Source organism: Nerophis ophidion, linkage group LG11 (assembly GCF_033978795.1).
Source record: "Nerophis ophidion isolate RoL-2023_Sa linkage group LG11, RoL_Noph_v1.0, whole genome shotgun sequence".
NCBI classification, from domain to species: domain Eukaryota; kingdom Metazoa; phylum Chordata; class Actinopteri; order Syngnathiformes; family Syngnathidae; genus Nerophis; species Nerophis ophidion.
In genome coordinates this window covers 30,736,542-30,748,541 of record NC_084621.1, presented here as the reverse complement: position 1 = coordinate 30,748,541, position 12,000 = coordinate 30,736,542, and the positions used below count along the sequence as shown (strand labels likewise).

Below are 12,000 nucleotides of genomic sequence, written 5' to 3'. Positions count from 1 at the left end.
TTTGCCGTCACCTGACCATTCTCCAAAGACGTCCACACGCGAGGACACAGCAACACTGCAAAACAGAGAAAACACACACACAGAAACATAAATAGCTAAAGGGCATCACCAGGGATCCCAGATGTCCTCCATTACCAACTAATATCCAGCCCAGTGATTCTGAAACTGCTGTGGTATGTCAGTGCCATCCATTGGTAGGCCAAAGAATCACTTAAATACAGGGATGCTCTGATGCCGATACGGCACTTTTTGGAGGTATTGGTATCAGCGAATTCTTGTAACAAGTGATGAGCGGATCATTACTGAAATATCAATTATGCCGATATCAGATCTTTATGCTCCAATATTGATTCCCAAATCAAAATATTGGTACTTTTGATACTATAAATCAGGGTAGGAATGGGCCGGGAACAATTTTTTTTTGACAATATATTGACCGACAAATTATTGCCGATAAACGATATTATTGACATCATTTTTTTGAGACCAAGTTAACCACTGACGTAATGACAACATATAACAATAATGGAAGTATACTCTTTGAAATATAATCAACTTGTGTTTCTCCTGCGATAAGGTGGCGACTTGTCCAGGGTGTACCCCGCCTACTGCCCGGAAGCGGCTGAGACAGGCTCCAGCAACCCCCCGCGACCCAAAAGGGACAAGCGGTAAAAAATGGATGGATGAATGGATGTAAACTTTTAAATACCAAGTCAAATAAAATATACAATTAAAATATAATATACTTTGTCTGTAGGAACAATTTTGCACTCTAATGAAAATAACAATAACAAACAATAGCATAGGTTCTGTCTCTGCAAAGGAGTGGGTCCATTTTCTACCGCTTATTCTCTTCGGGGTGGCAGTGGGCGGGGTACACCCAACAAAGAAGGCGGGGTACAGCCAACAAAATGGCTAAATAAAGTTATGTCAAAATAATCACGGTTATGAATTATATCAGTGGTTCTCAACCTTTTTTCAGTGATGTACCCCATGGGAACATGTTTGTAATTCAAGTACCCCCTAATCAGAGCAAAGCATTTTTGGTTGAAAAAAAAAAAGATAAAGAAGTAAAATACAGCACTATGTCATCAGTTTCTGATTTATTAAATTGTGTAACAGTGCAAAATATTGCTCATTTGTAGTGGTCTTTCTTGTACTTTTTGGAAAAAAAGATATCAAAATAATTAAAAACTTGTTGAAAAATAAACAAATGATTAAATTATACATACAGATTTCTACACATAGACTCATCAACTTAAGGTGCCCTCTTTGGGGATTGTAATAGAGATCCATCTGGATTCATGAACTTAATTCTAAACATTTCTTCACAAAAAAAGAAATCTTTAACATCAATATTTATGGAACATGTCCACAAAATATCCAACTGTCAACACTGAATATTGCATTGTTGCATTTCTTTTTAAGGTTTATGAACTTACATTAATATTTTGTTCAAGCATCATTCAACAAATATGTTTAGACCATTTTAATGCAATACGGTACTACTAACCGTTGGAGCGGTAATTATTACTACCGATACGAAAGAGTGATCACTCTTACAGACCGTCTCGCCCGCCGAACACGCATATTATAAAAACAAACTTCTATATAGATGTAAGAGCCGCATGCGGCTCGGGAGCCATGGGTTGGCGAGGTCTGCACTATGTGATGCTAGCTGGCCAGCGGCATCGCTTCGCCGCACAGAGTCGAATACACTTAATAAAAAACAAGATGATTGCCTCCCTTCTTTTACATTCCGCCATAGCAAAAAAACGCGCACTGCGGCTGAAACTGATGAAAAGCGTGAATGCTCTTGAAGCATACACATAGCGATTTATTGACGCTGGAAAACCTTTATCCATCATCCATCCATCCATCCATCCATCCATCCATCTTATTCCACTTATCTGCGGTCGGGTCACGGGGACACCACCCTAAGTAGAGAAGCCCAGACTTCCCTCTCCCGGGCCACTTCGTCCAGCTCCTCACAGGGAATCTCGAGGTGTTCCCAGGCCATCCGGGAGACATAGTCTTCCCAACGTGTCCTGAGTCTTCCCAGTGGCCTCCTACCAATCGGACGTGCCTTAAACACCTCCCTAGGGAGGCGTTCGGGTGGCATCCTGACCAGATGCCTGAACCACCTCATTTGTCTCCTCTCGATGTCGAGGAGCAGCGGCTTTAGTTTGAGCTCCTCCTGGATGACAGAGCTTCTCACCCTATCTCTAAGGGAGAACCCCACGACTCGGAGGAGGAAACTCATTTCGGCCGCTTGTACCCAAGATCTTGTCCTTTCGGTCATAACCCAAAGCTTATGACCATAGGTTAGGATGGGAACGTAAATCGACCGGTAAATTGAGAGCTTTGCCTTCCGGCTCAGCTCCTTCTTCACCACAACGGATCGGTACAGCATCTGCATTACTCAAGACGCCGCACCTATCCGCCTGTCGATCTCATAATCCACTCTTCCCTCACCACTGAACAAGTCTCCAAAGTACTTGAACTCCTCCACATGGGACAAGATCTCTTCCCCAACCCGGAGATGGAACTCCACCCTTTTCCGGGCAAGAACCATGAACTCGGACTTAAAGGTGCCGATTCTCATCCCAGTCGGCTGCGAACCAATCCAGTGAGATCTGAAGATCCTGGCTGGATTAACCAGCAGGACCACACCATCTGCAAAAAGCAGAGACATAATCCTACAGCCACCAAACAGGATCACCTCAAAGCCCTGACTGCGCCTAGAAATTCTGTCCATAAAAGTTATGAACAGAATCGGTGACAAAGGGCAGACTTAGCGGAGTCCAACCCTCACTGGAATCTGGTCTAATTTACTGCCGGCAATGCGGACCAAGCTCTGATCATGCAGAGAGACAGTCCGATACCCCATACTTTCATGCCTTCTCCAAGTCCACAAAGCACATGTAGACTGGTTGGGCAAACTCCAATGCACCAAGAGGACTCTGCCGAGAGTATAGAACTCGTCCACAGTTCCACGACCACAACAAAAAACACACTGTTCCTCATCCACCCCCGGGGCCTTGCCACTGAGGAGCTTTTTAACTACCTCGGCAACCTCAGCCCCAGAAATAAGAGAGCCCATCACAGACTGCCCAGGCACTGCTTACTCGTAGGAAGACGTGTTGGTAGGATTGAGGAGGTCTTTGAAGTATTCCCTCCACTGATCCACAACATCCGCAGTCGAGGTCAGCAGAACACTATCCTCACCATACACAGTATTGACAGTGCACTGCTTCCCCTTCCTGAGGCGGCAGATGATGGTCCAGAATCGCTTGGAAGCCGTCCGGAAGTCGTTTTCCATGGCTTCCCTGAAATACCCTGATGTCCACACGCCACTATGCCTGTAGGTACCTGTCTGCTGCCACCGGAGTTCCATGAGCCAAAATGACCCAAAAAGACTCTTTCTTCAGCTTGACGCAGTTCTAGGATTGCAGACACAACAGGCACCAACCAACCACCTTGCAGCCACAGCTACAATCAGTCGCCTCGACAATAGAGATACGGAACATGGTCCACTCGGACTCAATGTCCAGCATATCCCTCGAGACATGTTCAAAGTTCTTTCGGAGGTGGGAATTGGAACTCTGTCTGACAGGAGATTCTACTAGACCCTCAGCAGACCCTCACAGTACGTTTGGGCCTGCCAGGGTCTGGTCGGCATCCTCCTCCACCATCGCAGCCAATTCCCAACCAGGTGGTGATCGGTAGAAAGCTCCACCCCTTTCTTCACCCGAGTCTACAAAACTACAAAGTCGATCATGGAACTGCGACCTAGGGTGTCCTGGTGCCAAGTGCACATATGGACACACTTATGTTTGAACATGGTGTTTGTTATGGACAATATGTGACGAGCACAAAAGTCCAATAAAAAAACACCACTCGGGTTCAGATCCAGGCAGCCATTCTTCCCAATCACACCTATGCAGGTTTTACTGTCGTTGCCAATATGAGCGTTGAAATCCCCCAGTAGAACAAAGAAATAACCCACGGCAGCAACCTCCAATACTCCCTCGAGTGAATCCAAAACGGATGGGTACTCTAAGCTGCTGTTTGGTGCCAAAACACAAACAACAGTCAGGACCCGTCCCCCCACCCGAAGGCAGATGGAAGCTACCCTCTCGTCCACTGGTTCAAACTGCAACGTGCAGGCTTTGAGCCGGGGGGCAACAAGATTTGCCACCCCAGCCCGTCGTGTGCAACGCCAGAGTGGAAGAGAGTCCAGCTCCTTTCAAGGGAACTGGTTCCAGAGCCCTTTCTGCGCATCGAAGTGAGTCCGACTATATCTAGCCGGATCTTCTCCACCTTGCGAACTAACTCAGGCTCCTTCCCCCCCAGCGAGGTCAAGTTCCACGGCCCAAGAGCTAGATTATGTAGCCGAGTATCGGACCACCAAGTGCCCTGCTTAGGCTGCCGCCGAGCTCACATTGCACCCAGCCTCTAAGGCCCCTGCTAAGGGTGGTGAGCCCATTAGAGGGGGGACCCGGGCCTCATGGGGGCAGGCCCGACCACAAACAATTTCCACTCATGGTCAAAGGCAAAAATAATACATTAAAATAAGGATTTTATATGACATTTGCTGTCCTCCTCCTGTGCCTTAAAGGTAATATGCATGTAGAATGAATGAGCACATGGCTTTTCAAGCAGGGTGGTTTAGGAGAAGAGGACTCACAACATCTGCTGTGTTGTGAGATGTCCGTCCACGTGCGGTTGGGCAAACACTTCCTGACTTTGGGTCCCAGGATCACCCGGTTCCCCCTGCAGATGTACTCGATCTCATAATCCACTGGCAGGAAATCCACGCTGCGGATCTGTGGAGTGGGAAAGGCGGGGGGGGGATTAGAGGAGGATCATGCTTTAAGTTCCTTCCTTGGGTGTCAATGGGGATAAGAAGCTGCCATATGGCGCCGACAGAAGACTCAATTCGTCTCAACGGACTGCTTCGGAGAACACCAGCCACAGGAAGGACCTCCATGTTGGGATACAAATCAAACCTCGTGCACAAAGCTCCAAATAAAGGGAACACACCCCTCACATTTCAGCTTCAGGAAGGATAATTGATAAGAAAGTAAACATGTATATATTTTACAGTAGGGGAGTCCAAAGTGTGGCCCGCAGCATATTGTTGAAAAAAACTCAACAAAACCAGTAACAATGCGAGAAATAAGACATTGTAGTAAAAAAAAGCATCCATTTTGATACTATTACCTGGAGGTGTATCGATATGATATTGATATCGGATATCAGCATCCGTGTTTTTATGTTTTATTTGTATATTTATTTCTTATCATGTTCTGTTTGTGTTGTGTTGTTTTCTCGGTTCTCGTATTATCCTTTATCCTGCCCATTGTACAGCATTTTGGCTACTCCTGTGGTAAATTTTAAATGTGCTTTATAAATAAAGTTGATTTGATATTGAAGAAGTTAGCATACTTCTAAGAAAGCGGCAAGTATCAAAGTCATTGATTTTTAAGTTTAAACATACAAAATTAGCTAAAAAGCTAACATGAAACATTAGCATGCTAATGTTATCATGATAACATGGGAAAATTTAACGTACTAATAAGATGACGCCAAGTATCAAAATGCATGATTTTTAGGTTCATATGAATGAAATTAGCAAGAATGCAGACATAAAAAGCTTGCATGCTAACATCAGCATGCATATCTAAGAAAAAGTTAGTACTACTACCAACATTAGGCTGACCATACGTCCTCTTTTCCCCGGACATGTCCTCTTTTGCGGGGGTGTCCTGAGTGTCCGGGCGTTTTTTTTAAAAAATGCGTTAAATGTCCGGCATTTTGAATTAGAGTTGCGTGTATTTTCAAACACACACACACACAATGGGGCAAAAAAGTATTTAGTCAGCCACCGATTGTGCAAGTTCTCCCACTTAAAATGATGAGAGAGGGCTGTAATTTTCATCAAAGGTACACTTCAACTGTGAGAGACAGAATGTGAAAAAAAAATCCAGGAAATCACATTGTAAGGATTTTAAATAATTTAATTGTAAATTATGGTGGAAAATAAGTATTTGGTCAACCATTCAAAGCTCTCACTGATGGAAGGAGGTTTTGGCTCAAAATCTAACTCCATTCATTCTTTCCTTAACACGGATCAATCGTCCTGTCCCCTTAGCAAAAAACAGCCCCAAAACATGATGTTTCCACCCCAATGCGTCACAGTAGGTATGGTGTTCTTGGGATGCAACTCAGTATTATTTTTCCTCCAAACATGACGAGTTGAGTTTATACCAAAAAGTTCTATTTTGGTTTCATCTGATCACATGACATTCTCCCAATCCTCTGCTGTATCATCCATGTATCCATTTTGGTATAAACTCAACTCGTCGTTGTTTATATATATACATATTTATATATATATATGAAATACTCGAGTTAGTGAATTCTAGCGGTAAATATTGTAGCAGCTGGCTACGGGGTGTTAGCCAATGGCTTTGGCTGGGGGGCGGGACTTCCGGGGAAATTAGGGAAGAGACGCTATTGACAGGAAGTGTTTGTTCGAGTTTTGCCGGGAAAAGGAAATAGACTTCTTGGTAAACACTAAGGTGTGTGTAAAGTCAACATTTTTAACTCCAGTAAATGAGTTATTTTAGTATTTGTGAGTTCATGGAAACTTCACTTTTATCTGCCGCTGGATCCACATCGTTCGAGGATGAAGACAGGCTATCTGTTAGCTTCAAGCTAACCAGCACCTGAGCAGACTCCTCCACCTCAAAAACATACTTTGCAGGCCAAAAAAACGGGCAGTTGTTTGCCTTTTGAAGTGTTAATGTGCCAGGAGTGTTCAAATGGAGTCTTTTGAAGGACTGGCTGACAAGTTAGCATCGCTGACAGTGACGTCATTACCGTCATTGTTTACTGAAACAGAGATGGTGACTGTGTATTATGATAAACGCGATAGATTTATCAGATTTGATTTTTTATTATTTATAGAAGGGGTGTCAAAAGTGTGCCAAAGAGGCCATTTGCGGCCCACAGCTAATGTTTTGAAGGCCCACGGCACATTCTAAAAATACTATTAAAATAAACTAAAACATAACAAAAGTGAAATGAACAAGCTTAAAAGGTGAAATGTAATTCATAAAAAGTTGCAAATGTTCTTTCAACCTGTCATTGCTCAAAACATAATTTTGAATCAAAATCAATGTTATTATGAATATTTGACCTATCCAAGGTTCCCATTACTTCACATCAAATATTCCAGTAAGAAAAAAATTTTTGGTGGAAGATTTTGCATATTTTGTGTGTCTGCCATTAAAAACATAGTTTTGTTTGACAAAAAAGGCGGAAAACAAACAAACAAAAAAAAACAACATAAAAAAACTAAAACATTTTGAAATAAGGGATAGATGTGAAGTTGATGTAGACTCCAGAGATTTAAGCGTTAAATATAAAATGTATGTATGCCCTGGCACACCATTATCATCATTTCATGACCGAAGCAAAACACTTTTTACACTTTTATACTGAAATAAATACACCTACAACTTATTAAATAAAAACATAGAAAAAACTACCAGCATCCATGAAGGAAAGAAGAAAGTGAATGAATGTTTATAACTGAATACATTTACATATGTATACACATTTGTTTTCTTTTTTTATTATTTTTTTAATGAATTAAGTAACGTTTATGACAACCTTTTTCCAAAACACGATATAGAATGTGAGATACAACAGGATAATGAATACATTTATCATTTGTTTTCAAAACGCTTACAAAAAAGTGGGACCCCAAAAATTTACTGTGGGACCCCATTTTTATGACTTGATGGGGTCCCGGGTACCCCATTTTGAAAATCCCTAGCACCAACACAGCAGTCAACAGAGAAGAAAAAATGCTTTATTTAAATAAATATAATATTTATAAAGCAAGTTCGCGTATCATTGGCAAATTTTCACCTACTCCCGGTCTTGGCATGCTGCCCGCCTTGGCACACATATATATGTCCTCTTTTTGGGATTTCAGAATATGGTCAGCCTAACCAAGATGGCTCCAAATATCCAAATCTTTGATTTTTAAGTTTAAACATACAAACTTACCTAAAAAGATAGCATACTTCCAAGATGGCGCCAAGTATCAAAATCTATGATTTTTAGGTGTATATGAATGAAATAAGCTAGAATGCTATCATAAAACTTCAGCATGCTAACGTCAGCACACTTATATAGAATAAGTTATCATACTTCCAAAATGGCGCCAAGTATCAAAATCCATGATTTTTAGGTGTATATGAATGAAATAAGCTAGAATGCTATCATAAAACTTCAGCATGCTAACGTCAGCACACTTATATAGAATAAGTTATCATACTTCCAAAATGGCGCCAAGTATCAAAATCCATGATTTTTAGGTTTATATGAATGAAATAGGCAAGAATGCCATCTTAAAACGTCCACATGCTAATGTCAGCATGCTAGAAGAAGTTAGCATACTTCGAAGATGGCACCAAGTATCAAAATCCATGATTTTTAGGTTTATATGAAAGAAATTAGCAAGAATGCTATTATAAAACTTTCATATGCTAACATCAGCATACTAATATAGAAGAAGATAGCATACTTGCAAGATGGCGCAAAGTATCAAAAAACATACATTTTTAAGTTTATATGAATGAAGTAGGCAAGAATGCCATCATAAAACGTACTAATAAGATGGCGCCAAGTATCAAAATCCATGATTTTTAGGTTCATATGAATGAAATTAGTAAGAATGCGGACATAAAAAGCTTGCATGCTAACATCAGCATGAATATATCTAAGAAAAAGTTTGTACTACTACCAAGATGGCTCCAAATATCAAAATCTTTGATTGTTAAGTTTAAATATACAAACTTACCTAAAAAGATAGCATACTTCCAAGATGGCGCCAAGTATCACATCTATGATTTTAGGTTTATATGAATGAAATAGGCAAGAATGCTATCATAAAACTTCAGCATGCTAACATCAGCACACTTATATAGAATAAGTTATCAGACTTCCAAAATGGCGCCAAGTATCAAAATTCATGATTTTTAGGTTTATATGAATGAAATAAGTAAGAATGCCATCATAAAACGTCCACATGCTAATGTCAGTATGCTAGAAGAAGTTAGCATACTTCCAAGATGGCGGCAGGTATTAAAATCCATGATTTTTAGGTTTATATGAACGAAACTAGCAAGAATGCTATTATAAAACTTTCACATGCCAAAAACTGCATGCTAATGTAGAAGAAGATATCATACTTCCAAGATGGCGCAAAGTATCAAAAAACATTATTTTTTAAGTTTATATGAATGAAGTAGGCAAGAATGCTATCCAACCAACAATGCAAGAAAAAAGACAAGTAGTGAGAAAAAGCGTACATTTTGAGACTAATACCTGAAGATGTCTCGATATGATATTGATATTGGATATATGCATGCTGATATTTAACAATTTAGCACACTTCCAAAATGGACCCAAGTATCAAAATCCATGATTTTTAGGATTATATGAATGAAATAGGCATGAATGCCATCATAAAACATCCGCATGCCAACGTCAGCATACTAACTTCAGCTTGCTAAATTCAGCATGCTATTGTCAGCATGCTAATATAAATAGGAAGTTAGCATACTTTCAAGATGGCGCCAAGTATCAAAATCCAATATATTTAGTTTTATATCAATGAAACAGGCAAGAATGCTATCATGAAACTTTAGCATACTAACGTTAGCATGCTAAAATATAAGAAGTTAGCATACTTCCAAGATGGCGCCAAGTATCAAAATCCTTGTTAGGTTTAAACATACAAAAATTACCTAAAAAGCTAACATTAGGGATTAGCATGCTAGCGTTAGCATGATGCCATAGGAAGAGTTACAAATCCAATAGATATCATTAGATATACTGTATAAGCGATGCGTTATAGGTGATAAAGTAATATCTAATTATCATTATTGGAATACTGCTTATATCGGAGGCTAATATCAAACTTTTTAGATGCATGCCGATACATTCCGACACGTTTTTTTGTTTGTATCGGACCAATATCTGGTATCAGAATCGGATCAGGGTACCCCTCCTAAAATGTGAGGCTGCGTACTAAAGAATATATTGTGATAAGTACCATCTGTGTGGTACAAGGGGATGTATTTCTAACATTCTCTGTACCTGCTCTTGCGTCAGGCCTCTGTATCGAATCCCTCCATCTCTCGGAGGCCGGATGATGGCACAGCCTGGTCAGAGAAGAAGAAGGGAGGGAAAAAGAGCCAAGATGGAGGCTGATTCTTTGACGTATATGCAAGTTTATCCGACAAACTCTGCGCTCTCAACGGACTGCATTCCAGCCCGCCGCCGCACAATCCCACACACAGCCAGGCGGACACACAAATTACCTTTGGCTGATGAATTATGTATGGGCACCACAAGCGATGGAAGAGCGGCGAGAAGCAGAAGAAACAATGGCGCCGCCTGCATGGCTCCACCTGACGGAGAAAAAAACGGAGGCAGAATTAAAGACATCGGGTGGAAAAAGGGGGCTACAGAGGAAAACGAGGTGACTGAGAAGATTCTTAAATTGTGTCCGTCTTCTTTACTTCCTCCACAGTTGTGTTTTGGCTCCACATCTCATCAAAAACAGTCATTTAAGCGTTTGATGTCATAATGAGAAAAGAGAACAGCTTGTGTAGTGGATCTGAAATGTGTCTTTTGCAAGATGTGCGGAGGCATCCCACGAGGGAATGAGCAATCAACTTGTCTTAAACCACAAGATATCAACAAAACACAGAGTGCAGTCGAGTGTCTGCTACAACAAACCCAGTAAACATTTATAAACACAGACGCTAGGGTTTTGACATATCGCCCGCCCGTCAGTATCGCACGATTTTCTTGAAATAGTATGTGATCGCCATTTAATGCCGACCAGAAGCGCTGATCCCCTCTGGCTACTATTTGTTTGTTATTAGTTCCCCTGCTGACAAGCAGATAGCAGAAAAGTATATGTCTCCCTACACAGTGTGTATCCGCTCCACTAAATTAATAATAATAATCCCCTCCATTACGGAAAATAAACTGAATTTCTTAATATCTTAAAAATCCATCCATCCATTTCTACCTCTTGTCCTTTTAGAGTTTGCGGCAAGTCGCCACCTCATTGCAGGGCCAACACAGATAGACAGACAACATTCACATTCACACACTTGGGCCAATTTAGTGTTGCCAATCAAGCTATCCCCAGGTGCGTGGCTTTGGAGGTGATTGAAATGGCTCCTCCTCGCAGGATGTTGAATTGGGATTACAGGAAGTTGAAATAAACCCTTTGCAATTCTAAAGATAATCCTTACAGACAAGAAAACAGGACAATCGAGTCACGTTAAGCAAAATTTTGGTATCCATCCATCTATTTCCTACTGCTTGTCCCTTAGAGGTCGCGGGGAGAGCTGGAGCCTATCTCAGCTGCACTTGGGCGGACGGCAAGGTACACCCTGGACTAGTCGCCACCTCATCGCAGGGCCAACACAGATAGACAGACAACATTCACACTCACATTCACACACTAGGGCCAATTTAGTGTTTACAATCAACCTATCCCCAACCTATCCCCAGGTGCATGTCTTTGGAGGTGTGGGGAAGCCGGAGAACCCGGAGGGAACGCACGCAGGTACGGGGAACACATGCAAACTCCACACAGAAAGAAACCAAGCCCGGGATCAAACTCAGGACCTTCGTATTTTAAGGATGTGCCTCGGGCCGTTAAAAAAATAGCTGCAGGCCGCAAATGGCCCCCGGACTGCACTTTGGACACCTTGCTCTAGTCCCACGAGTGTGTGGAGCCTCAAGTGCTAAAAATAGCTGCTCATTTGCACTTTGGAATAACAAAGTCTTTCTTTGTGAAACACTTGCAAACTTCAAATGAGATAGTGCGTGTGTGTGTGTGTGTGTGTGTGTGTGTGTGTGTGTGTGTGTGTGTGTGTGTGTGTGTGTGTGTGT

General features: G+C 41.6%; 1 protein-coding gene across 1 annotated transcript in view; it reads right to left on the bottom strand.

The window, feature by feature from the left end:
- LOC133561907 (gamma-aminobutyric acid type B receptor subunit 1-like) overlaps window positions 1-11,180 on the bottom strand; it is a 20,656-nt gene extending 9,476 nt beyond the window's left edge. Inside the window, exons 1-5 of the mRNA XM_061915557.1 lie at window positions 11,126-11,180; window positions 10,407-10,496; window positions 10,183-10,247; window positions 4,691-4,829; window positions 1-55 (exon numbers count right to left, since the gene is read on the bottom strand). The exon at window positions 1-55 is cut by the window's left edge and continues 131 nt beyond it. Of these exons, the coding sequence (XP_061771541.1) occupies window positions 1-55; window positions 4,691-4,829; window positions 10,183-10,247; window positions 10,407-10,496; window positions 11,126-11,165 (389 nt within the window). The 5' untranslated portion in view covers window positions 11,166-11,180. The remainder of the gene's footprint in view (window positions 56-4,690; window positions 4,830-10,182; window positions 10,248-10,406; window positions 10,497-11,125) is intronic.
- Window positions 11,181-12,000: the final 820 nt, after the last annotated feature.